The 27,761-nt window shown below is 43.4% G+C and overlaps 1 protein-coding gene across 1 annotated transcript in view; it reads left to right on the top strand.

Annotated features, from left to right (window-relative positions):
- Positions 1-27,761, top strand: part of fam151a (family with sequence similarity 151 member A) — a 39,179-nt gene that overhangs the window by 7,228 nt on the left and 4,190 nt on the right. The window contains exons 2-7 of the mRNA XM_068037545.1: positions 3,598-3,756; positions 10,834-10,983; positions 13,580-13,742; positions 17,920-18,144; positions 20,934-21,073; positions 25,728-25,865. Of these exons, the coding sequence (XP_067893646.1) occupies positions 3,598-3,756; positions 10,834-10,983; positions 13,580-13,742; positions 17,920-18,144; positions 20,934-21,073; positions 25,728-25,865 (975 nt within the window). The remainder of the gene's footprint in view (positions 1-3,597; positions 3,757-10,833; positions 10,984-13,579; positions 13,743-17,919; positions 18,145-20,933; positions 21,074-25,727; positions 25,866-27,761) is intronic.

The following is a 27,761-nucleotide window of genomic DNA, read 5'->3' as shown; positions in this document are numbered from 1 at the left end:
ATGCTGAATCTAACATTGCAAAAATATTATGAGTATAAAAAATCAACTAGGACAATAAAATACAACTTGTCACAGGCAGCTTGGTGAAGAAGTTATTCATTGTTTGGTTTTCACTTCTGACTAGTGGTGAATTGCCAGGAGATAAGTTCATGTTTGTGATTCCTTGCTCAGTGAGTTCCCATTTCAGCCTGCCACTGCTAATGCCCCTCAACTTGATGAAACCCAAAATTCGGCAACAGAATAAATCAAGAAGCAGTTTTGCTTAAAGAGTTAAAACTACACGATGTTCAGTATATGCGTGGGAAAGAAATACAGAAATAGTCATGTGTTACTGTTATGTGTTTGCATGCTTCCTGCTTTCATATGTCTTTCCTGAAGCAACTTCCTTCAGTTGTTAGGATCTTCACAAATTGCTGGCCTCGCACTGTCTGGATGTTACATCAGAAGTTGGTGAGATGAAGATTTCAAAGTGAACCTTATATAGAAGTAAAACCAATAAAAGATGCTGTTAGCACATAGAAATTGTTTATGGAACAGCAATGAAAATGATCCTGCAGAATTTGAAGCTGCCTGCCCTTTAATCAGATGGCAATGATCAAACACTGCAATTCAGGACCTCTCCCTGCATCATCCTATTATTTTGTTATGCTCAGACTCAGTCATGCAACTACATAATTGCCTTGTAATTATCATCATTGCAGACACCACATAGCTCAGAGAACTCTGTGTCTTTTACTGACGAAATGTCTAAAGCACTAGAAATGTTAGTGATACTATTTCATGATTTTCAGATTTGAGCAGAGTTTTGTTCATTGAGACACTCCCTGTTTGAATTTAACCTCAATTACCTGCTGCAGACATTATTCCGCATTCATCAAAATCTTCAATCTGGCCCTTGCACCTACCGACCCTGCTGCGTCCCACCCCCCACCCCCCTCATCACCACCTAATTTACCCCACCCCAAAACATTCTCCCTTCCTCGCCTGAATATGCTGGGTGATCCTGGGGAATGGGGGGAAAGGGGTTGCAGTGTGAGAGGAGGTGGTGATTCCATGGGTGCCAGTTGTCCTCCATCTAATGGTCATTCTTCATGCCTGGACCACAACAGAGAGTGAGGGAAGGCTGTTCAACAATGGAGGGCATCCCAGCTGAACTTGATTATTTGCTCATCAGTGTGTAAACACGTGTACGTTTCAGCAAAGGTTGCAGGATTCCGACTGCCTGCATGAACCCTTAGCTTGTGTTATTTTCCTCCCTCTAGTCCCAGGGGTTGAGTTAAATTTTAGTGAGTCAGATAACCCGAAACAGACTATGGAAACACACCTGAGATTTTACTGGTCTACATAGCCTTTATCCGCGGAGCCCAAATGCTATTGCTTTTAAGGTTGCAATTATAATTGCTGTTGACATTGAATCCTGTGGTGACTCCTGTGCTAATTGCATAGCAGAGGAACCAGTGGGGAGGAGTCCCCAGTTCCTTTTTAAATCTCTGGTTACAATGTCCCTGATTCATTTTGTCTAGACTGAGCTGCTCCCAGATCAGATTAGGCAGCGGAGAAGATTAAAACCGAACTTTCCAAGCTTTATGTCTTTGTATGTTGTGTTAATGCAAACCTTGCAGCACTGGGGGCCATACATAACCTTTAGATTCATGTTCCTATTATTTTGCATATGGTTCATAACATTAGTGCCCTGATACAGAATTTATCTGCCAGTGAGGGGACAGCACTAAGAACTGTCCATTCTAATCTTCTAAGCCACAGAATTCAAGCAGTAGAAATCAGCAAAAATAAAGCCACAAATAGAACTTGTTTGTCTAGTTTGAAGGGCTGCATGTTCAGGGCTCAGGGATTGTATGTGCAGTTCAGACACCACTAAATTAAAGGATCTTAGTTTCCCGATAGAGGAATTAAGAAAAAAAGGTTTACATTGTCTTCCACAATGTCAGGATGTCCCAAACCCCTTTTACAGCCAATTAAATACTTTTTAAAGTGTAGTCACTGTTGTAATGTAGGAAATGCGGCAGCCAAGCTGTGCACAACAAACTCCAACAAACAACAATGAGATGATGACCCAGTTAGTCTTTTTTAGTGATGTTGGCTGAGGAATAAATATTGGCCAGAATTCTGGGGAGAACTCCTCTGCTCTTCTTCTAAATAGTGCCGTGGATTCTTCTACATCCACCTGAAATGAGGATGAGCAGAGAGACAATGGTGAATTCCCAGTGGGACATTTTATTTTTGGTCATAGGTTTCTAAGATGTGTAGAAATCCATTTCAATGTATGAGTTGCTAAACTATGCTACTGAAGAATCCATATAGTTAAAGGTTTCATTTGTCTGATTTGGAATGCAAACTCTTCTCTGTAGGGACACACAAGCATACCTAATTCCAGAGAGCTTAGCCTAGGTTGTCAAGAGGAAAGGATTAGGGACCTCCCAGTTCTTTACAGAACACTGGTAAACTTCAAATAAAAACAGAAAGTGCTGGAAATACTCAGCAAGTATGGCAGCATTTGTGGAGAGAAACAGAGTTAACTTTTCAGGTCTGTGACCTTTCATCAGAACTGGCAAAGGTTAGAAGTGTAATAGACTTTGAGCAATGAAAGGGGGGTGGGGGGTAGAAGAACAAAATGGCATTCTGAACTCAGTTTTGATTTCAACAATTTCAGAGCATGACTGTCATTTTTAGAAATATTTTTTATTTTATTTTTTAACCCATGTGCCTGTCTTAAATTTGCTTTTTGTGTTTTTGCTTTTGGACGGAGCTGTTCATTATTCTGCCATTAACACTCTCTGAACTAATGCTTTGTCTTTTACTACAACTATTAGCACTCCCTTTGCCTTTTGGTCCATGACATATGTGTCATTTAATCTCTCCTGCCCTCCACCATATCACACACTTTCCCTTTTGTTCTTCTCCCCCCCTCCACCCTTCCACTTACATTTCTAATCTTTGCCAGTTCTCATGAAAGGTCACAGACCCGAAACGTTAACTCTGTTTTTGCCTCCACAAATGCTGCCAGACCTGCTGAATATTTCCAGCACTTTCTGTTTTTATTTCAGATTTCCAACATTGGCAGTATTTGCTTTTATTATACTGGTAAACTTCATGCTGTTTGTCCAGTAAGGCTACCTTACCCAAATAGGGCTTTTGCTTGCAGGGTTAGATGGAGTCAAGAGGAAAGAATGCCAATTTCCAGTGACGGGTCTAGTCTTCCAGCTCCCATTAATAAGCCAGGCTGGTTGGTCAATCTTCAACATATGCAGTGGGACGTATGGGGGTTAGTATCAGAGGATGATGACATGGGTAAATCATTAGGAAGGAGACAAGGAAAGATGTTAAATGGGCACCACTGCAGTGTTAGAATGTCCAGGCATAGACATGATTGCTAATCCTAATCATGTGAACCTTACCCGATGGACCAGATTTCACTGTTACTGATACAGAAGAAATGAATCTAGTAATTTATGTAAGCATGTTTTATGTCACAAAGCAATAAGATACAAGTGACAGTAGTGTGAGCCAAAAGAGTGGGAGAGGAGACTTAATCAAAATGAGTGGCAGGTAAAACAAAAATAACATTCTTATTTGCAGCTTCAGACAGGGGCTCCGATGTGGATGGATCTTTCAGCACAGGTGGGGACTTACTGGAATACTTGCTTCAGCATGGAATGATTGAGAGGAAGGATGCGCTGCTGGTTACATGGCACCATGCTGCAAACAGCAAGAGCCAAATGAAGGAGGCCCTGACAGGTAAGTACACAAAACTCTATAAGAGTTTAGATCAAAAGAAATAAAATGATAAATAAGAACAAAGTTTACCACAGAATAAATTATCAGGGAAGAGCATTTAAGTGGCCATTATAAATGGATTCACAAGGTGGCGAGATGTGTTTCTGGAGAGAATGGATTGAGAGATGTGTGAAAAGGTGAGGTTAAGCTTGGAAGAAAACATACAACAAGAGGAGATATTTGGCTCATTAAGTTCACTCCTACCACAGAGCAAGAACAATCTGCTTTATCTTGGCATTAACTCAGATGTTTGGTCTCCTGAAGGAGAGTTTTCCACAATGAGTCTCTGGAATATGCATCCATCTTCACATTTCCATTTATTCAATACTGGCCTGCTGTTCTCCAGAATAACATTCCTCTCCTCACTCTTCCTTTGTACTAGTCCTAGCTGCAGAGAAATATCAAGTATTCCTTGAGAATTTGACCATTATGATCTATATCTATTCTCCAATGTTGTTGCCAATCAACAAAGGATAGTTGTTGGGCTAAATCATCTTTACCCTTGTCAGATTGGTTCAGTTGGTAGCACTCCTGCCTCTGAGTCAGAGAATTGTATGCTCAAGCCCCATTCCATGACTTGATGTCATAACTTGGGCTGACACTTCTGTGCAGTACTGAGGGAGTGCTGTTTTATAGGTGAGCTGTTAAACTGAGGTCTGCTTGATTGGATAGATGTTGAAGATGCCATGGCACATTCTTAATATATTTTTCCATGGTCTCGGCCAACATTCTTCCTTCAGTACGACCATAAAAGGTTAGCTTGTCAATCATTTTTTTGATGTTTCTGGAATTTTGCTGTGTGCAAATTGGCCACTGCATTTTTAATTCATTCTCAGGATATAGATGTTGCTAGCAAGGCCACCAATTATTGACAACCTTGGTTGCCCTTGAAACACTCTAGCCGATGACAGATTTGTCTACGGAACAGCAGTGACTACCCTTCAGAAAGTAATTTGTGTGAAGGGCTTTGATAAGGTAGTATGTAATGGAAGTCTTTCTCTCCCTGTTACCTGAGTTTTTTTAAAATTGTTATATTTCTACTGACAATTGACTCAAGCACAAAATGAGTTTAGAATGTGCTAAAACAAATACAGTAATGCCTGGTTTTGCTGTTTCTGCAATTGTATATTTATTGTTTTAATTCTGTTATAGCAGTTATGTTTTATTACCTGCCTGTGTGTTACTCTCTCAAAGAACAGAGATTGGTGGACTCCAGTTTCACTTTAATCATACTGTTCCCTCTCACCAGTTAGATTGAGTTAGTTTTTGAGGTCACTGAGCATTGTGAAAGAAAGCCCCACTCTCCTCGACTGAGTATTGTGTAATGAGAGAGGAATAATTGACAATCTAGTGGTGCGAGACCCCTTGGGGACGAGCGACCATAATATGATAGAATTCTTCATCAAGATGGAGAGTGACATAGTTGATTCTGAGACAAGGGTCCTGAATCTTAGTAAAGGAAACTACGAAGGTATGAGGCACGAGTTGGCCATGATGGATTGGGAAACGTTACTTAAAGGGATGACGGTGGATAGGCAATGGCAAACATTTAAAGAGCACATGGATGAACTGCAACAATTGTTTATCCCTGTCTGGCGCAAAAGTAAAACAGGCAAGGTAGCCAAACCATGGCTTACAAGGGAAATTAGAGATAGCATTAGATCCAAGGAAGAGGCATATAAATTTGCCAGGTAAAACAACAGACCTGAGGACTGGGAGCAGTTTAGAATTCAGCAAAGGAGGACCAAGGGATTGATTAAGAAGGGGAAAATAGAGTACAAGAACAAGCTTGCAGGGAACATAAAAACTAACTGTAAAAGTTTCTGTAGGTATGTGAAGAGAAAAAGATTGGTGAAGACAAATGTAGGTCCCTTACAGTCAGAAACAGGGGAATTTGTTATGGGGAATAAAGAAATGGCTGACCAACTAAATACATACTTTGGTTCTGTCCTCACAAAGGAGGACACAAATATCATACCAGAAATGTTGGGGAACACAGGGCTTAGTGAGAGAGAGGAACTGAAAGAAATCAGTATTAGTAGAGAAATGGTGTTGGGGAAATTGATGGGATTGAAGGCCAATAAATCCCCAGGGCCTGATGGTATGCATTCCAGAGTACTTGAGGAAGTGGCCCTAGAAATAGTGGATGAATTGGTGTTCATCTTCCAAGATTCTATAGGCTCTGGAACAGTTCCTACAGATTGGAGGATAGGTAATGTAACCACACTATTTAAAAAGGGAGGTAGAGAGAAAGCAGGGAATTATAGACCAGTCAGCCTGACTTCGGTAGTGGGGAAAATTCTAGAGTCCATTATCAAAGATTTTATAGCAGAGCACTTAGAGAACAGTGGTAGAATCGAGCAGAGTCAGCATGGACTTACGAAAGGGAAATCATGCTTGACAAATCTACTAGAATTCTTCGAGGATGTAACTAGTAGAATTGATGAGGGGGAGTCAGTGAATGTGGTTCATTTGGACTTTCAGAAGACTTTCGACAAAGTCCCACATAAGAGATTAGCATGTAAAATTAAAGCGCATGGGATTGGGGGTAGTGTATTGCAATGGATAGAAAATTGGTTGGCAGACAGGAAACAAAGAGTAGGAATAAACGGGTCTTTTTCCGAATGGCAGGCAGTGACTAGTGGAGTACCGCAGGGATCGGTGCTAGGACCCCAGCTATTCACAATATACATTAATGATTTAGATGAGGGAACTAAATGTAATGTCTCCAAATTTGCAGATGACACAAAACTGGGTGGGAGGGTGAGTTGTGAGGAGGATGCAGAGAGGCTTCAGGGTGATTTGGACAAGTTGAGTGAGAGGGCAAATGCATGGCGGATGCAGTATAATATGGATAAATGTGAGGTTATCCAGTTTGGTAGCAAAAACAGGAAGGCAGATTATTATCTGAATGGCTCTCAACTGAGAGACTTGCAGCGAGACTTGGGTGTTCTCGTACACCAGTCGCTGAAGGTAAGCATGCAGGTGCAACAGGCGGTAAAATAGGCAAATGGTATGTTGGCCTTCATAGCGAGAGGATTCGAGTACAGAAGCAGGGATGTCTTGCTGCAATTATACAGGGCCTTGGTGAGGCCACACCTGGAATATTGTGTGCAGTTTTGGTCTCCTTATCTGAGGAAGGATGTTCTTGTTATAGAGGGAGTGCAGCGAAGGTTTACCAGACTGATTCCTGGGATGATGGGACTGATATATGAGGAGCGATTGAGTCGATAAGGATTATATTTGCTGGAGTTCAGAAGAGTGAGGGGGGATCTCATAGAAACCTATAAAATTCGAACAGGACTTGACAAGGTAGATGCAGGGCGGATGTTCCTGATGGTGGGGGAGTCCAGAACCAGGGGTCATAGTCTAAGGATACGGGGTAAACCTTTCATGGTAAACCTGAGATGAGGAGAAATTTCTTCACCCAGAGAGTGGTGAGCCTGTGGAATTCACTACCACAGAAAGCAGTTGAGGCCAAAACATTGTATGTTTTCAAAAAGGAGTTAGCTATAGCTCTTGGGTCTAAAGGGATCAAAGGGTATGGGGCGAAAACGGGAACAGGCTACTGAGTTGGATGATCAGCCATAGATCAGAATGAATGGCGGAGCTGGCTCGAAGGGCCGAATGGCCTACTCCTGTTCCTATTTTCTATGTTTCTACTCTCCAGATGGCAATTCTACTGCTGAATGTTATCGCCCAAAATAGGCAGACTAGATTTACCACCTATTCTTAACTTATTGGTCTTTTGTCGATTATCTTGGAAATTAGGTTCTGAGCAATAGAGAGACCTTGAGAAAACAAAATCAGTATAGGAGGACACAGAATGAGAGAAACAGTTCACCAAATGAAATGAAAATCAGTTTACACACTTGTTGAAAGCTGGTACCATGGAGACAAAGAAGGTTAATGTTGTAACGATTAATTCTGTGGGAAATAATTCATTTAAAATAAACGTCCTTATTTCTTTCAGGTGATGCTGCTGACCCAAAATACATTCTCTCATCAAACAATGTCTTTGTCAAAATTTTATTAAATTCTTCATCAAAAAAGTTGAATATTTCTTTAAAATATTTTGGGGTAGAAATTTGTCTTGGGTGGTAGTGCAAAATGGGCCGTATAGGATCAGGGGCCGTTATACACAGGGCCTGTTATTCAGTTCCATTGCAGTCAATGGAATTAAATATCCATCTCTGCATATAATGGGCAGCAGATCCGATATCGTCCGTATTTCACCTGAGACGAATTTCTACCCTATAGAATTTTGTACTATGTTTGGCTGATCAAGGAGAAGATCATGATGGGAAAATCGAACATTTCCTTCCTTTATGCCAGTTATTCCTGCCTTTGGTAAAGCTCAGATTACTTGTTCTGCAGAACTCCCTCTATACTGACACAGTGCGACTAGTATGTAAATTACATTTGGGTGTGTCAGAGCGCTGTGCCCCTAAATGAAGCAATGATGCAGTTCTGCTCCTTGTTTAATGATAATTAATTTTGCATGGAACCTTTCGTATTTCTGTATCACACCTAGGGAATTTGGAGAGACAGAGAAATTTTGTTTTCGAGTCTGGTCAACAAGGAGCACAACAGAATGTGGGGGATCTGAGCTGGTAATGGTCTAAAAACCAATCCAGGCTAGTTGTGGGAAGATGGTGACCTATCTTAAATAAAACACTGTTGAGGTGTATTGATGAGTGTCAGGATTTGCATTTCTTCTCAATACTTTAAACTTGGCTTCACAGCAGAACATTGTTTCTGCAAGTGAACTGAGCCTCCAATGAATCAAGTCATTGTTTCTGCTGTGAATGGGATAGCTCACAAGACTAACAATGACTCTTTAATTACTGTTTCATGCATTTGAGACCATTGGGATGCCCACCACATTTTCCTATCCAAAAGTTTTAAATGCCACACTGCTATGTCCAGGCTAAAATTATTACTTATAATTAAGGTATAGTGCACAGAAGCAGAAAATGCAGCAAGATACTCAAAATTGGATTCATGGTATTGAGGAAAGACCGCATCATATATTCCCAGATCAAAAAGTTGTGGAATCAAGTACTCAACCAATCAAATTCAAAGCCACAATAGTGCATTCAGTGAATTATTTGATAAATTGTTGTTCATACTTCATCCTGGCCTCATATCTATGAATGTCCAGACCAAATGTAATTAGATTAGCATCTTAGAGAGATACAGCACTGAAACAGGCCCTTCGGCCCACTGAGTCTGTGCTGACTAACAACCACCCATTTGTGCTAATCCTACATTAACCCCATATTCTCTTAATTCTCCTACCACCTACCTATACTAGGGGCAATTTTACAATGGCCAATTTACCTATCAACCTACAAGTCTTTGGCTGTGGGAGGAAACCCACACAGTCACAGGGAGAACTTGCAAACTCCACACAGGCAGTACCCAGAACTGAACCCAGATTGCTGGAGCTGTGAGGCTGTGGTGCTAACCACTGCACCACTGTGTCACTTGGATAAAACTACTGCAGCCTGGCTTATCTACAGATCAAAGCTACATGTACTGTAGCTAGAATCTGGACATCTGGCTCTATCTTGCAGTTTAGTAACTCCAGTAGATCCTAAGACATGTTTACCCAGTGTATCTAAAATCACATATAAAAAAATATAATGCAGACACCTTTCCCTGTCTGATGGAGGGTTTAAACTCTGCGTTCATCATGAGTTGAGAATGGGCAAATTTGTAAACTGGATATTAAGAGCAAATGTGAAACAGTCTGAATGGAAGCTGTCCAGAACCATCCATAGACATGAGTAAAAGATCAAACAGTACTAGTAGTTTAATGCAAAGGACCACAGTTAAAAAAGGATGATCCCATAATGTCTGCAGACAGAACACTTTGTGTCACAGCTGTTAACAGTTTGCTGCAGTGCAGCTCTAAGCTGAACAACATCCCCCCTTCCCCCCCACCCACCCAGTGTGATGGAGAGAGATGAATTCAATGGGAATGATACACTCAAGACTTTGGAGCTTTTCTTGTTTTTAAAAGTTCAGCTCAGGCATTTCCTAAATGACCAGTTTTGATATCCATCATGCTGTGGGGACTGTGGCTACACCACCCAGAGAACTAGGAGAAAAAAAATCCCTCCATTGCTGCCAGTGACAATCTCACAGTGTTTGTATGGAATGAGACCATATGAAACCAAAGGTCGCAGGTTCAATATCTGGAATGTGCTAAGGTAGCTGTTCTCAGCCAGAACAGCAGTAGGACTGCTGCAGTATTTTTCAGCACCTCTGGATGAGGATGGAATTTAAATAATGCTTTGAACGTAGAAAATCATCCCAAGGTGCTTCACAGAAACACAATCAGACAAAAAAAACCCTGACAGGACAGGCATGGTTAGAAATGAGCTTCATGGAAACTGTTAGACAGGAATGCACAAGCTAGCAGTCTGTTACACAATATAATAGAGAGCCCTTTAGATTAGAGATACACGACTGAAACAGGCCCTTCGGCCCACCAAGTCTGCGCCGAACATCAACCACACATTTATACTAATCCCATATTCCTACCAAACATCCCCACTTGTCCCTATATTTCCCTACCACCTACCTATACTAGTGACAATTTATAATGGCCAATTTACCTATCAATTTGCAAGTCTTTTTTTGGCTTGTGGGAGGAAACCGGAGCACCCGGAGAAAACCCACGCAGACACAGGGAGAACTTGCAAACTCCACACAGGCAGTACCCGGAATCGAACCCGGGTCACTGGAGCTGTGAGGCTGCGGTGCTAACCACTGCGCCACTGTGCCGTCCCTTGGACTGGGGAATCTGTGTCCAGACACAAGGTCGGTGGGGCAGGGATTTTCTTGCTGCGTTCCTTATGCTTGCCACCCCCCGCCTTAGCAGAAGCCTAGTGTCTATGAGGATGACCGTGGATTGTACCATCTGTTTTATCCCATTGAGGGGGAGGGGTGGAGAAAACCATAAAGAAAACAAAACTTGGTGATTTTTATGGTTGTTGCAATCTGATTATTGTACACCTGTGTTCCCAGGCAATGCCATGGTACTGGAAGCTGACGTCAACATTGAAGGATTCAACACTGTAAACAAGACTGGTACCCCAATCATGGCTCATCCGCCTGATATCTACAGTGACAATACCTTGCAGGAGTGGCTGGACGCTGTAATCAAATCCAAGAAAGGTAAAACTCACCTGAGTCTCTCTGAACGAAATCAAGATTTCCCATCTTTCCATCCACATCTAGCTTATCTGCTGCTTTTGTTACCTCTAGACTTGAATATTCCCACACACTCCTAGCTGACCTCCTAGTTCTACCCTCCGCAATCTTGAGGTCATTCAAAGCTCTGCTATCCATGTCCTAACTCTCTCCAAGTCCTGCTCATCCACTTTTCTTCAGCTCGCTGTTCTATATTGGATCTCAGATAAGCAACACCCCAATTTTAAAATTCCCATCCTTCTTTTGTCGGTGTTAGCCGTGGCTGCAGTACTGCACTGTTGGAGGTGTCGTCTTTCAGAAGAAACATTAAACCGAGGTCCCATCTGCCTGCTTGGGTGGATGTAAAAGATCCCATGGCACTATTTCAAAGAAGAGCAGGGGAGTTTTCCCCAGTGTCCTGGCCAATATTTATCCCTCAATCAACATCACAAAAACATATGATCTGGTCATTATCACATTGCTGTTTGTGGGAGCTTGCTGTGCACAAACTGGCTGCCGTGTTTCCTACATTACAGCAGTGACTACACTTCAGAAGTACTTCATTATCTGTAAAGCGCTTTGAGACATTCAGTGGTCGTGAAACGCAGTATATAAATGCAAGTCTTTTCTTTTTCTTTTTACTCTTCACTCCTTATTTCTGCAATCTCCTCCAGCCTTAAAGCCCCACAAGATCTCTGGCCTCTTGAACATTCCCGATTTTAATTGATTCACCAATGGCAGCTGTGCCTTCAGCTGCCAAGGCCTCCACGCTCTTAAAGCCCCTCCCTAAGTCTCTCCACCCTTCTACCTCCCTTTCCTCCTTTAAGAGGCTCCGGAAACCTTCCATTTTGATCAAGCTTTTGGTCGTCTGACCTAATATCTCCTTGCGTAGCTTGGTGTCAAATTATGTTTGATGACACTTGTAAAGCACCTTGGGATGTTTTATTACGTTAAAGGTGCTGGATAAAGGCAAGTTGTTTTGTTATATTAACGTACATACCCTGTTCAAACTTTATTTTCAACAGGAAGTAGTTTTATACCTCCCTTTGGATGAAAAATTCTGGGATTTTGAGGGGGGGGCGGGGAAGAGGAAGAATAATCAGAAGAGATATTTATCATCTTTGCCACAATAAAGTCAACAACTCGATAATGAGTTTCAACACAAGTTGTTTTTACATCATGTGATTGTAAAAATCAATGCACTTTTCCATGAAGAAAATACCCCTTCAATAATCTTGTATGGTTGTATCTTATTGCTGACCAAGACTGCCTGAGGAACAAACTCTTGTTAGTGTACTGCTCACTAGCTGTAGACAACAGACAGTGACAACAGCAGCTTAGAACAAGAAAGTTTTTTCTGAAGAGTGAACAGTAAAGGGACTCTGGGTGCAGCTTTCACTCCTGTGCTGGTGGGACTGATCAGCTGAATTTGTAATAACGTTGATTACAGATATCTATTAAATATGTCAGTAAATCAGCAAGATTTTCTTCTGTTAATAAAACTAAGCCTTTTCATTCTGCAGTTTCCAAGATATAAAAACGTATTTTTTAAGGAACAGGATAGGACCACCAAACATAATTAATCTTATCCCTTTCTCATGTCAACTCCACCCACTCACTAGGCTTGCCTCCTTAATCACAACATCCTTATTTTTAACCAGTGACTGCTGGCATTTGCACCCTTGACCATAGTGAACGAATAGCCTGGATTAACATCATCAGCCTTCTTCCTAATATTGAAAACATCATTGGGAAGTTTAGCTTTCAATGCTTTTGCCGATGTTGTTAATTAATACATATTAAAAATAGTAAACATTTTCTCAACCGACCCTTGGTGTACCCTAGTCCTAACATGTTTCCTGGCTGAGAACTTGCCATTTAAAGTTATTATTAATGTCTCTTTTAAGCCAATTATTTACCTGATATTATAGTTTTCATTCTATTTCATGACTCCTTATCGAGTGTTGTGAGGTTCAGTGCCTCTTTATATTATACCACTAATGCTGACAGTAACCCCGACTTCAGCAGTAGTGCTACAGTACGAGAAGAGGTGCTAATACAGCTGGAGGATCCAGGGGAATCCTCAGAAGATGTCTTTCTGAAGCTCTGCTTGAGTCAGTAGTGCCTCCACTGATGGATCTAATGGCTGTTTCTAACCGTGCAGGACAGTTTGGGGCAGTAGTGCTGATAGCGGGGGATCTAATGGCTGCCACTAGTGTTGTTGAACAGTGTATTTTCTGGATGCAGTTGGAATGAAAGCTCACCCTTCCCACACAGTCCAGCACTGCAGTTTTCATATGGCTGATCTGTACGAATTTTTCCCAATGTTGGGGAAGGTCAGCAGTAAGAAAATGAAGGTTCAAATTGCTATTTTACTTTCCTGACATAAGCTTCCTAATGCAACAATTTCTCTATTGCCACGGGTGTTTTTGAATCTACTCTGCAAAGCTGGATTACACATCAAAAGCCCCAGAACATTAAATATGCGAGTGGCCCAAGACATAGACACCATTGGGTAGGAAAGGGTTAAATGGTCATATCAAAGGGTCTGTCGAAGTAAAATTAATGTGCATTTTCCTAGGTATCAAGCTGGATTTCAAAAGCATTGATGCAGTAAACCCCTCCCTGGACATCCTGGTGAAGAAATATAATGAAATCAGTTTCAACAGACCAGTCTGGTTAAACGCTGACATTCTGATTGGCCCAAACGTCCCAGGATTCATGCAGCCTGTCAATGCCTCCAGGTAACTTTAACCTCGGCGCTGCTGTTTTCAAATCCACTGTCACAGTTACTGGACACTAATTTTAATTTAACAGTCAACGTGAGGCCTATTGTAACATATCAGGTTGCTGAGAAACCTCGCAGAAACCAGTTGACTTTTCCTTTTGGCCTTAAATTTTTCCAACTGTATAAGTGGCAATAAGGAATGGCAATGATGGGGCCCACCGTGTGAAACTCTTCTGAAGTTTCTTGCCAGCATCATGTCTATGCTGAGACCCTGAGTTGTGACTGTATGGGCTGATGAATGGACTTGCTGCAGTTCCATCCTCAGACCTTGGGTGCCAGGCAGCACCAGGCCAAGAATTGATTGGATTTTCATATGTACGTGTGTCCCTGCTCACCCTGCTTACATGGGAAGTGCTGAGCAGTTAACTGAGATTTTTTGTTAACTGCATTGCTTTTAGCAATAGTACTCTAAATGGCCAAATATCTAATATTTGCTAGTTCTGAAGAAGGGTCACTGACCTGAAATGTTAACTCTGCTTCTCTCTCCACAGATGCTGCCAGACCTGCTGAGTATTTCCAGTGTTTCTTGTTTTTATTTCAGATTTCCAGCATCCGCAGTATTTTGCTTTTATATCCTGTGAACACTCACCGTCTAGGCCAATTCTTTGGCTAGGCACTGGAGAGTGTGTTATGCAAATTAGCCCAGCATGGATCAGCACCTCCATTGAAAGGAGGGAACAAAAAAGATTCTTTTAATTCCCTCAAACTTCATGGCACTTGTCCCCCTGCAGAAGCTGCTCCTTGAACACAGCTCTGAACGGATGCCTATAGAAGTTAATGTTCTGCTTAAATAATTTAAGAACAGTTCTGTAGCTTTAAGTCTCCTCCTGACAGACACAGGGCTATTTTGTTTTCTGGATGCTATCTGCATCTTTTTCAAGTAACGTTAAAAAAAAATCTAATTTTTATTGAAATTCCTGAAGTATTTTCTCATCAGATCTTTCAGTTCCTTTAATAACAATCACATGATGAAACCATGGCTGCATCCACACCACATGTCTGTAACAGCCTATGGCTGGGAATTTCCTTAGCGCTTCTTCCCACTCTGTTATCTTAAGTCTGGCAGCAATCCAGTTATCACATCAAGGGTTTGAAATTCATGTGCCCCAATTTTTGGGCACAGGGGTTGCAATCAGTGGCGTGCCCGTTCAGATCAAGATTGGTAAGACACAAAATTCATCTACCCACCTCATCTGAATGATTTTGCCGCTAGTTCCTGCACCTCCAGTGATGCTCTCACCTTCTCAACACTGCAGGAGGCCCAGGCAGTGTTGGTGCAGACTACATGGTACAGACAGCCTGCTCTTTCTTAAAGGCATGCGGCTTTTTAAAGGGAAGCTGCACCAAAAGATTGCGACAATGGAAATTCTTGCAAACTGAACACTGGGGAGATAGAGGAATCCAGACTGACAGATGTGGTGCTGGAGGCATTAGTGGAGGAGGTGGTTATGAGGAGACACACCCATGGTCCTGTGGGGAGCCAGGAGACCCTCAAGGACCATCCTCAGATGGGAAGGTAGCAGATGGCCAGAAAGGTCAACTCCTGGAGTCTAGAACTGAGGATCTAGCAGCAATGCCACAAGAGGTCAAATGACGTCGTGCCTGTGGTCAATGTCAGTGAATCCATCTTCACCTGAAATCTCCCATCCATCACTCCACAAACCTCTCATGCTATTGAATGCACCACACCCCCATCACTCACTCAACAGCTCTCATGGGGACTCAGGATTCGCACCTAACATTCAAATACTCCACCTCCTCCTTACACAACTTCCAGTGCTGCCAGCTTCACTGCTTCCACAGATCTCCTGTTATTCTTTCATAGGATGTGGGTATCACTGGCAAGGCCAGCATTTGTTGACGGAAACCACACCTGCCAGATGGAAATATATTAATTTCGTCATATGGAGCATTATTTAAACGTTTACCAGACATTGAACATAACTTGTTTTAAAAGACCACAAAACAGTGGCTGAAAACATGGCTGGACATTTGCATTTTAAGACAGTTGCATGGAGGGACAATGGGAGTACTCCCTGATTCAATTATCCAGATGGGTTTTGTCAATAATGATGATCAAGAGACATTGAGAGTCATTGAACGTGTAAGAGCCAGCATTCCACGCACCCCCTCCCCACCCTCCACTGAGAGTGTCTGTAAACTTGGAGGAATCCACAAACTTCGCAGGTAAGGCTGTCTCAAACAAGGAGCTAGTCACATGACTAACCTGCTGGCCAACCTGGAGTTAATTGAATTGTGATCACAGAACAGTTTTTGGAAGAGACTGCAATTGAACTTCAAGGAAGAAGGTCTCCCTCTCTCTGTTTCTCATGCAAAGTTCCAGGGACCCACGGAAGTAACTTAAGCCTCAAGACAGAAGACCAGCGAAATAAGTTTGAAAGCGTGCACTGGGCCCCAACGCGAACTGCAACATTTGGCTTCAATCAAAGACTTTACATCCAACCCAAGATCAGTAACTGAACTCCATCTATTACTTCAAGCCTTTCCTCTTTAATTCTTTCTCCTCCTATGTCTCTATTTGCGTGTGTTTATCACGTATGCATGCTAGCGTGGTCATGTCACGTATTTTTAGTAGTTTTAACTGAGTTAGAGTTTTAAGATTAATAAACTTACACCTTTCGTGTTTAAATCTGAGAAATCACAATTAGAGAGCAGTGAGCAAGGACTCACTGAGGGGAAGCTAAAAACACTGTTTTAAAAGTTAAACCCGGTTACGACCAAACCAGGAAAAGGCTGAGAGGGATGCCCTAGACTCCTTTCTCACCTGGTCATAACACCCACCCTAATTGCCCTTGAACACTGAGTGACATTTCAGAGGGCAGGTAAGAGTCAACCACATTTCTGTGGGGCTGGAGTCACATGTAGGCCAGTTCAGGTAAAGACAGCAGATTTCCTTTCCTAAAGGACATTAGCGAACCAAATGGGTTTTTACAACAATCGATGATAGTTTCATGGCACCATTACAGAGACTAACTTCAATTAAAGACTTTATTACTTAATTGAATTCATTAATTAATTGAATTTAAATTCCACCAACTGCCTTGGTGGAATTTGAACTCATGTCCCCAGGACATTAGCCTGGGCCTCTAGATTACTAGCCCAGTGACATTACCACTACACCACCACCTCCTGCATCCTGTTCCTGCTGAGGGATGACATCTCCAAAAGGGATTTTGCTGCACTGTGACATTTGAAAAGTCTTCTATTCTTTTACCTGCTGTTTGCTCACAAGGGAATTACATAGTTTATTCTTAACTCTTTAACTATCGAAAGTGATTTCAAATATTCTTAGAAGACTAACCTGTGAGTCCTCAGTTTAGAACCAGCACACAAATGCCTAGCAAATGCCAGCAAATGACTTAAGTCCTGACTCCCCAAAGCCTGTCCACTATCTATCTACAAGGCACAAGTCAGGAGTGTGATGGAATACTCTCCACTTGCCTGGATATTGCAGCTCCAACAACACTCAAGAAGCTCGCACCATCCAGGACAAAGCAGCCTGCTTGATCGGCACCCCACCCATCACCTTAAACATTCACCCGCTCCACCACCGGCACACCGTGGCTGCAGTTTGTACTGTCTACAGGATGCACTGTAGCTTATCAGCAAGGCTTCTTCGATGGCACCTCTCAAACCTCCACCACCTAGAAGGACAAGGACTGCAGGTGCACGGAAACACCACCACCTCCAAGTTCCCCTCCAAGTCACATACCATCCAGACTTGGACATATATTATCATCCTTCATAACTGCTGGGTCAAAATCCTGGAACTGCCCAACAGCACAGTGGGAGCATGTTCACCACATGAATTGCAAGAGTTGATGAAGAAGGCCCACTAGTACCTTCTCAAAAGGAGCGAGGGATGGGCAGTGAATGTTGGCCTTGCCAGTGATGCCCATGGCCCCAGAATGAATGTTTTAAAAGTCCTAAGACTGACTTGTACTTTTTTGATATTTTGTAGCTCTACAACCAGAATGGAGCAAGCGCATGGGAGGCTTCAGGAGAGCTGTAGCTGACTGGATGAAGGACTATATATTAAACAGATACTTAATACTGAATTCTTGCTGCACGATTTCTGATTCTGATCTGAAAATTGTTTCCCATAAACATAGGTTCCTGGCTCTTATTCAGCTGAGGTTCCCGAATGTCATCCTCTCCCCTGGCTGGATGTCACTGTACTTACCGCTGATCGCAACCAAACCCTACACTCAAAAGATGGTGGAAGAGATGTACGGCCTGGTCAAGGGTTTACCGCAACGTGTCACGTTCCCTGTCCGAGCTGTGCTGTTGAAGCAAGCTTGGCCACATTTTAGTTGGCTACTCAGTCAGTCACCAAGGTAACTGTAAGGGACTTTTAATTAACAAAGCCATTCTGTTTATTATGCGGCTTTTATATTGATGCAGTTTCATTTGAATTCTAGGGTGTGAGTGTTTGAGAGTGTGAATTGAGTGTGTGTGTGTGTGCATGTGTGCAAGTGTGACAGAGATCACCTTCTTCATGCTTATGCTGTTAAAATAAACTCTCTTATCTCAGTGTAAAGTTTGGAATCTGCTAGGAGTGGAGGATATCAGTTTAGAGAGTCAGATGTAGCTGTATAAACATCAGGGTCTGGCTCAGGGAGGCTGTTTTCAAAATTAAAATGGGGCCAATATAAAAGCAGCTTTAGGTGTTATTGAAAATGGCTTGAAAGTCAAACCACTTGACATTATCAGAACAACAGTCCTGCTGCAGGGCAAAACAAGGGAGATGACTTGCTCCCAGATCCCTGCTACTGTAAGTGGTCGGTAGGAGTTGTGTCAGAAACATGTCACAGGTCATCTCTTCCTCAATATGACAGGATTGAATTTAGACACGAGCGCATCCAATATGCTGTGCTACATGTCATTCTTGGGCATGGCCCTCTCTTAAAAATGGGTATATGGTTAATGAATGTGATGTGTAAGCTCTTAAATTGTGGGGTGGGCACAAAGATAAAATATCAGAAGAAGGATAAGGTTGAATTTAGTTCTGCTCCCTGCTCTCTGGCAGCTGGTAATGAGTAAGATGATGAGACACGTGCGAGTGTTCCCTGGAGTATTTGTTTATTTAGTAATTAAATATAATTAGCATTGTTACTCGCTGCAGTGATAATCATGGGAGCCCATCTTGCAGAGTTCTGGAATGAGACTGAATGAATATTGTTTAGTTTGACTCGTGGCCAGAATCAGCACAAAATAATTTATTTTAATGTTTTAAAACACAACATTCAGAAGAAAAAAGATACAAAGATTGATATTAGTTTGTTGATAACATTTCCTTCCCCTCTGAACAGCTGGGCTTAGAATTTACATTTACATCCTTTTAATTCAAAGTTGCTTAATTCAAATAATCTCAGAATTCATTTTATTTTACAAAGCTCCCACCTTGCTGTGTTAATTACGTTGGTTAAATTGAATTGTTGGATAATTTGCTTTTGTTTTAAGCACAAAAACAAGTGGGTGTTGGAAGTGGATTGTAAGGCTGTAATGCAGGAGATTGGAGAACCCCCACTGAATGTTGGCCAGAGACAGGTGGAACCCTAGCGTAACCAGGCAACAGTGGTTTCAATCAGTTACAGTGTTTCCATGGTAACTCAGGGCCTGTGTGTTGTCAGTGTGTCCGCACTAGGGAATGCAATGCTCTAGAAAACCAGTCAGCGGTTAGTGCTTCAGGTCAGTTGCAGGTTACTCAGAACAGCAGCCGGACTGCACTTATGGAAATGTTTGTCATTTCCTATACCAGCCATTCCTTTATCCTCTCTGAGTGAAGCTGGCCAAACTCATTTTACACAAGAGGAGCCTTACAGGCATTGGAAAGAGAGAGAGACTTCACCCATCACTCTGGGCCGGATTTGACCCTAGGCTCCAAAGGTGAAAGGGCAGCATACCCAAGTCCGTTAACTATCTCTCTCAGTACAGAAGTAATCACTAATTCATAGTGTCTGGCATGAAGCTTTTTAACCTCTTCAATTGCAATTTATTTTTCAAGTTTTCTTTCCTCCTGTCTCGGGGGTACTGAATCTTGCTGCATCACAGCTCCACTGGCACCAGGTACACTTTGGCATTTCACCCTGGCATCCGTTCCTCATGTATTAGAATTAGAATTAGAATGTGTCAGTTATTCAGTCAGGCTGGATATTGCAGATGAGCTGTATCCACCTGCACTTATACATGGTCAACAGCACACACGCTTCAATAGAATTCCCAAGAGAACAACCAGGAATGGGAAGTTTGGGAGACTTTATTCACCTCCATCCCTTGCAATGGAGCAATAAGACCAATTACAGTCACGTGGCTGAACTGGGCATTGAACCCGAGACCTTCTAATCTGTATCACTCAGTGCAGCATAAGTGGTGTATGTGTCCTGCAATCAGCCATAGCATCCCCCAGGTGAGGGAGGGGTATATATCGACTAGAGTCACCCCCCCCACCCCCACCGTCCAACCCCCCAGTCAAGGGAGGGGTACATATCGACCAGAGTCACCTTTTCTCCCCCCACCCCTCCAAGTCTACGGAGGGGTATATATCGACTAGACTCACCCCCCCACCAGTCTAGGGTGGGGTATATATCAACTACAGTCACTCCCCCTCCCCAGTCTAGGGTGGGGTATATATTGATTAGAGTCACTCCGCTCCCCCCCTCCCCCAGTCTAGGGAGTGCTATATATTGACTGGAATCGCCCCTGACCACCTCCCCAGGCTAAAAAGGGATATACATCCACGAGAACCACTTCCTTCCCCAGACTAGGGAGGGATCTATATCCACTGGACTTTACACTTCTGGACCCTTTCTGGAGAATTCAACTGGAAAATTGCACATCCACGGGATTGGAATGAGAACAGCTCTAGCACCAGTTATGAAGGCTTCCATGATTGGGAACGCTTGCTGTACATGAGGAATGGTTCTTGGACATGGCTACAGAGGGTTGCTGCTGGCCCTGGAACTGCAGCCTTTGTGTCAATAAGTATCTTCAAGCGATGAAGGAAAATAAATGGAAAGAATTATTGTTGTAAATCCTTGTATATGAGAATTTACAGAAGGGTTCAGTGTTCTTCTTGAGCAGCCTGCCTGTCACGTCTCTAATGGTTGTTTGCATATGTCTGTAGGTACAGCCTCACTCTGTGGCAGGGATCAATTGATCCCATCATTGTGGAAGATCTCTTATTCTTCAGAGACAACAGCAACATTGAGCAAATCTATTATGACATTTATGAACCTGTTTTGTCCGAATTCAAACAAATTGCATGTATGTATTCGAATTTCTTTTAATTAATTCTACTCTTTGTTCCTCTTTCCACACTGTACACCTTTCCTAGGGAAAGAGGGCAGACCCAAGCTCTGCTGTGAGGCTCTTGGCATTGCCTCTGTTATCTGGCTGTTGAAATGTACATGAGCACAGCCTGCGATGAATCTGCATCCAGTCAATCTGCCTCCTTGTGGGAGGTTGCCCAGGTTCTGCTCATAGGTTCCCCATTCCAGCAGGTTTGGGTTTTTTTGTGGTATGGGGCATCGGAACCCAACCTGCTGCACAACCTCAATTACATGAACTTTTAAGTGTTTTTTACTGCGTGTTTAAAGTCACAGTACCGCTGTTGTCAGTTGCTGTCTAAATATTAAACCTCTGAGTAACAATAGTAAATCGAGCAGTCCCCAGGTTCAGCACTAAAATAAAAGCAAAATACTGCGGATGCTGGAAATCTGAAACAAAAACAAGAAATGCTGGAATCACTCAGCAGGTCTGGCAGCATCTGTGGAAAGAGAAGCAGAGTTAACGTTTCGGGTCAGTGACCCGTTCCACAAATGCTGCCAGACCTGCTGAGTGATTCCAGCATTTCTTGTTTTTGCCCCAGGTTCAGCAGTTCAGTTGCAGACCAAAGCTCCTAGAAGCACTCACTAGCCAACTGCATGCAGATTAAAGCTCCATCTGCATTGCACCAACAATGCATCCCAACCTCCAAACAACATCCCCAAATACTCATGTCACATTGGCAGTCGTCACATCAGCTTCTCCAAGTCAGATTGTCGTAAGGTAGCCTCATTGGCCCCGATTTTGCAGTTGGCAGTGAATGAATGGTGTCAGCTGTTCATTCCACTGACATTTGCCCACAAACTTTCTATGAGCTTTTATGCTGGAACTTGCGGTGCTTAGAAATCCATTATATCTGGGACCTGTGTGAACAGGACAAGTAACTGTGTATCTCTTTAACCAATCAGATTGAAGAATCTGTACTGAGCCATGCAGAGTCTGAACCAGCAAGTACGGGCTGGATTTTGATCCCAGCCCAATGTCGGGTTTCATGGCCAGGGGGTGGCTGGATAATTCGAGTGGATCCTGGTGCTGGGATTGCCAAGCCCAATCGTCCCGCCGGCAGCGGGACTCAGTGGCGGCACCACCGCCACTCTGCGACAGGACCCTACTTTACATATTTAAAATACCTCTCTGCATAAAATTAAATTTAATTCCCCGTGATCTTACCTTTAGTTCCCAATCTTGAGCATGTCAAGCAGCACTCAGATGCCTTCACTTTCCAATCCAGGAACAGCTGGTGCCACTGAGGTGGGGAAGGGGCCAACTCTGCATGATTTGTATGGGGAAGGGGTCAACTCTGCATGATTTGTATGGGGAAGGGGAGAAGGGGTCAACTTTGCATGATTTGTATGGGGAAGGGGGGAAGGGGCCAACTCTGAATGATTTGTATGGGGAAGGGGGGAGGGGGCCAACTCTGAATGATTTGTATGGGGAAGGGGGGAAGGGTCAACTTTGCATGATTTGAAGGGGGGAAGGGGTCAACTTTGCATGATTTGTATGGGGAAGGGGGGAAGGGTCAACTTTGCATGATTTATATGGGGAAGGGTCAACTTTGCATGATTTGTATGGGGAAGGGGGGAAGGGTCAACTTTGCATGATTTGTATGGGGAAGGGGGGAAGGGGCCAACTCTGAATGATTTGTATGGGGAAGGGGGGAGGGGGCCAACTCTGAATGATTTGTATGGGGAAGGGGGGAAGGGTCAACTTTGCATGATTTGTATGGGGAAGTGGGGAAGGGGTCAACTTTGCATGATTTGTATGGGGAAGGGGGGAAGGGTCAATTTTGCATGATTTGTATGGGGAAGGGGGCAAGGGGTCAACTTTGCATGATTTGTATGGGGAAAGGGTCAACTTTGCATGATTTGTATGGGGAAGGGGGGAAGGGGTCAACTTTGCATGATTTGTATGGGGAAGGGGGAAGGGTCAACTTTGCATGATATTTATGGGGAAGGGGTCAACTTTGCATGATTTGTATGGGGAAGGGGTCAACTTTGCATGATTTGTATGAGGAAGGGGGGAAGGGTCAACTTTGCATGATTTGTATGGGGAAGGGGTCAGCTTTGCATGATTTGTATGGGGAAGGGGTGAAGGGGTCAACTTTGCATGATTTGTATGGGGAAGGGGGGAAGGGGTCAACTTTGCATGATTTGTGTGGGGAAGGGGGGAAGGGGTCAACTCCTAATGATTTGTATGGGGAAAATGGGAAGGGGTCAACTCCTAACGATTTGTATGGGGAAGGGGCCAACTCTGCATGATTTGTATGGGGAATGGGGGAAGGGGTCAACTCTGAATGATTTGTATGGGGAAGGGGTCAACTCTGTATGATTTGTATGGGGAAGGGGGAAAGGGGTCAACTTTGCATGATTTGTGTGGGGAAGGGGGGAAGGGGTCAACTTTGCATGATTTGTATGGGGAAGGGGGGAAGGGGTCTACTCCTAATGATTTGCATGGGGAAGGGGCCAACTCTGCATGATTTGTATGGGGAAGAGGGGGAAGGGGTCAACTCTGTATGATTTGAAGGGGGAAGGGGTCAACTCTGAAATGATTTGTATGGGGAAGGGGGGGAAGGGGTCAACTCTGAAATGATTTGTTTGGGGGGGAAGGGGTCAACTCTACATGATTTGTATGGGGAAGGGGTCAACTATGAATGATTTGTATGGGGAAGGGGGGGAAGGGGTCAACTCTGTATGATTTGTATGGGGAAGGGGGGAAGGGGTCAACTCTGAATGATTTGTATGGGGAAGAGGGGGAAGGGGTCAACTCTGTATGATTTGTATGGGGAAGGGGGGGGGGAAGGGGTCAACTCTATGATTTGTATGGGGAAGGGGGGAAGGGGTCAACTATGAATGATTTGTATGGGGAAGGGGTCATTTCTCTGTTATGTTGAACTGTTTGCAGTGTTGGCAGCCTTTTAAAAATGGCCCCAGCATCAGCTGCTGCATCAGGTGACACCATGAACGGTGACACGAATGCCGCCCCGCCACATGATTGAGGGGGGAGGGGGGGGCAGCCACTGTCAATATGTTAAGTGGCCGCCATGTAACCATGGCGGCGCGGGTCCTGTGCGATGCAGCTACCATTTTCTGGACCTGCTGCCGGGAGCGGTGGCAGGACAGCAAAATCCAGCCCTATACGTTAGAATAGTGAATTCAATGTCACCAGGTACCAGAAACTGAAATAAAGAGAGGGCGAGAAAGATGGGATGAAGAGAGATAAGAGATGGAATGAAAATGTAAAAAAAAGCTTATATACATTTTAATTTTTAAAATTGCTAATGATAATTAAAATATGATGGAATGAGACTCCAAACTTGGAAAAATTAATTTTTAGTGCCAGAGAGGTTGTTTGGCTGTAATTAAGACTTCCCTGTATTTCAATGCTGAGACTCTTGACGAGATATTGAAGCTTCAGGAGAAGTAGGACAACTCAGACAGCAACTTCCTGATTTCTGCATTTAACAGCGCATCTGCAGTCCCCAGAAGTTGCTGATGATTTACTCTTTAATAATGATGAGCCTTAATATTTTCACCATTATTTTTACCAGTCTTTATGCCAGACCCCCTGTTCCTGATCGCTATCCAGTGATCCGTACTGGAAGGTTTGCCTGTTGGATGAAGATGGGAATGAACTTGGTTGTGCCCTCTTTCCCCCCTTCCCACCTCCAACATGGTGGAATATTCTGGCAGTCTCTAGACTCATGGGTTGGAATTTTACACTTCCACACAGGAGCGGGCTGGTGGCAGGGGGGTGGTGTAAAATTGAGTGGAAGACGAGGGGAGCTGTGGGGAGGGGAGTTGCCTTCTCGCCCCCGCTGCAATTTTACGAGGGGCAGCAGTGGCGAGAAACGTCCTGCCTGCCCCAGGCCAATCAAGGCACTTAAGTGGCCAATTAACACCCACTTAAGGGCCTTCTCCCGCCTCCGCTGATATTTTACCAGCGGCTGATGGGGCTTTAGGCCCCCAGAACGCCATCAGGTAAAACCTACCGGCCTCCTTGCGGGCTGGGGAGGCCCTCCTGATCAGGCAGCCTGTGCCCCATGGAGGGCCTCTCTCGAAGCCCCAACAGCCCCCACTAAAATAAAGACCCCCGCCCCCCAACCAATTCCCTTTGCCTCACTGGGGCCCAGCCAATTGTCCCCGATGAGGCCCAAAACTTACCTTTCTTCCGGGGCTGGTGTCCCTGTTGCTGCCGATGCTGGGTGCAGTCCCAGCAGTGACCATCGCTCCCGGTGGCGCTCATGGGAATAAGAGCTGCTAGCCCGCTGATTGGCTGGCAGCTCCTGGGGGCGGGACTTGCTGCCTGAAGGAGGTGGAAGTCCACCCAAGTCCATTTAAGGGCCTGGGGAGCGTAAAAGTCTGGCATGGCTCCCCAGGCTTGGTGAATGCGAACTCGCCTCTGACTTTTTGGCTGGTGGGTGGGGCCTCCTGCCCAATGTAAAATTCTGGCCACGGATTCTTGCAAGAATCAGCCTCTCCAGAAGACGTGGGGGAAATCTGAAATAAAACAAAAAGTGAATGTAAACTTGTTAAGTAGTTTCCCTGGAAAGTCAAAATTCAATTTTACGCAATTAATCTACTTTCATTGTGCACAGTGCAGACAAACAGAAGCAGAAGGTTTTACCCTGGTGGGAAGCTACTGGACTATTTCCCCCATCAAGATCTCGATGAACTACAGATCAATTGGTTTGACTTTGGGACCACAGATATGGTCTTGACAGAACTATTTCAAGGTAACAACATTTTTGGTATTTAACACCATTCTTGGTCAAACAACAGGATTTACAGCCTCAAACTTCCACCTAAGAATAACACAATGAAAAATGAAAGTTAGAATTAATAAAACACCTTCCAGGAGATAAAGATTTACATAAAAACATTGAAACAAGATTATTGCTAGATCATTTTACCTTGTACAGTGGAGAATGCTCATGCTCTGCCAAGTTGTATCTCTGCCTGTGGAGCAGCTGATTTATATACACCATTCATTCCTCCTTCTGGCAAATGCACAGTCCACAATGAATCTTGCAATTCTGTGCTAAATCTTCATCCAAGTCAATGTGACTGGGATGAATTTTGCACTATTCGGATGATTCTGAATGTTTCTGGTTCTGATTCAGATCCACATGGAGGCAGAGGAGGTAAACACAGTTTCAGGTTTGGATGTTCAAGCACAGCTTGAAGACTCTAATGCCATATGGCATGTAAGGTAAACCTATAGTGCCCCAGTGAACATTCACAGGTTGGGTAGGACATGAGACAGTCAAAGTGTAAAGTTCCTTTTATGCTGGCTCAACATGCACACCTAGTATTGCAGAGGCTAGACCCAGAGGAAAGCCCCTTCTATGCTGTACCAGTGAGAGCTTTCAGGCAGGTACAACTTGGGGTAGGTGTAGAATAATCTCCGTCTATCCTGCCCTAACAGTGTAACTTTGCCTCATTTTAAAAGAAAAACTCCTACCACCTTCTCTGAGTGAAATTTAATTATGAGTTGTTTTGGGCAGTAGACTCATAATTCAGGAAAGTTGCAAGAACTGTCACAAAGTCAGTCCCTTACAGCCAGCAGAGGAAGCAGACTTTAATCCCAATAGTTTGGTGTGGATTTCAGCCCAGATCTAAGAAATAAACGTTCAACGTGCAAGGGGAGATGACATGCTGTAGTGGCTCGACACTTACAAGCTGTGACAGCCATCACTAGAATTGCAATTATTTGAGATTCAGAGTTTGAATATTTTCTCCGGTAGTGATAAAATTACCAATGTTACAGGCATGAAAGTACAATGGCGCCACAAAGACTAACAGGGGTACACTTCAGAGAGCTTGCAAAGATCTTCACCTGCAAAGTCCTGAAAAAATGTAATCAAACTAATAAAAAGACGTTACAGATATTTGCACTCCACAGGTCAAAGAATGTTTATGCACCTCATTCTTTGGCCAATGGAATGCAAGTATCTCAGTAACATCTATATATCTAATTACAAACTCAACAGAGATAATATCACTTTCACTTCAGGATACATGAATGCTAATTGCGATTGAAAATTAACGTGCTGCAGATTTTTTTTAAACTTCAAGACTTTACTAAATACCTTTGATAAGAACTATTATCTTTAAAGAAAGACAGAACTCCCATTTATATAGTTCCTTTTACATTCTCAGGACATTCCAAAACACTTCAAAGTCAATGGCTGCACATTTTGAAGTGTCACTGGTGTTCAAGCAATTTGTGCACAGCAAAGTTCAATAAGCAGCAATGAGATGAATGATCAGATAATCCATTTTAGTGATATTATTACAGGACACTGGAAGAATACTTCTGCTGTTCTTTGAATAGTACCATGGAATCTTTCAAAAATGCAGCCCTCCCTCGGTACTGCATTGGAGTGTCAGCCTAGATTGTGCGTGTAGATCTCTGGAATGGGGCTTGAACCCACAATGTTCTACCATTGAACCAAGCTGATACATAAATAGACATCAAACTGCCTCTCCCCCTCTTCTGCTACTCATTTTAAAAGTCTCCCTCCTCAAATATATATATATTTTTGTAGCTTGTTCTCTTTAGGTTACTTCTGAGGCATTTACCATTCAGGCATTGAAGGGTTGGTGCCATCCCTCACCAGTTAGGTTAA

The sequence above is a fragment of the Heterodontus francisci genome, chromosome 8, assembly GCF_036365525.1.
Source record: "Heterodontus francisci isolate sHetFra1 chromosome 8, sHetFra1.hap1, whole genome shotgun sequence".
Taxonomy (NCBI): Eukaryota; Metazoa; Chordata; class Chondrichthyes; order Heterodontiformes; family Heterodontidae; genus Heterodontus; species Heterodontus francisci.
The sequence above is the reverse complement of the archived record's forward strand: the minus strand, read 5'-3'. Positions and strand labels throughout refer to the sequence as shown.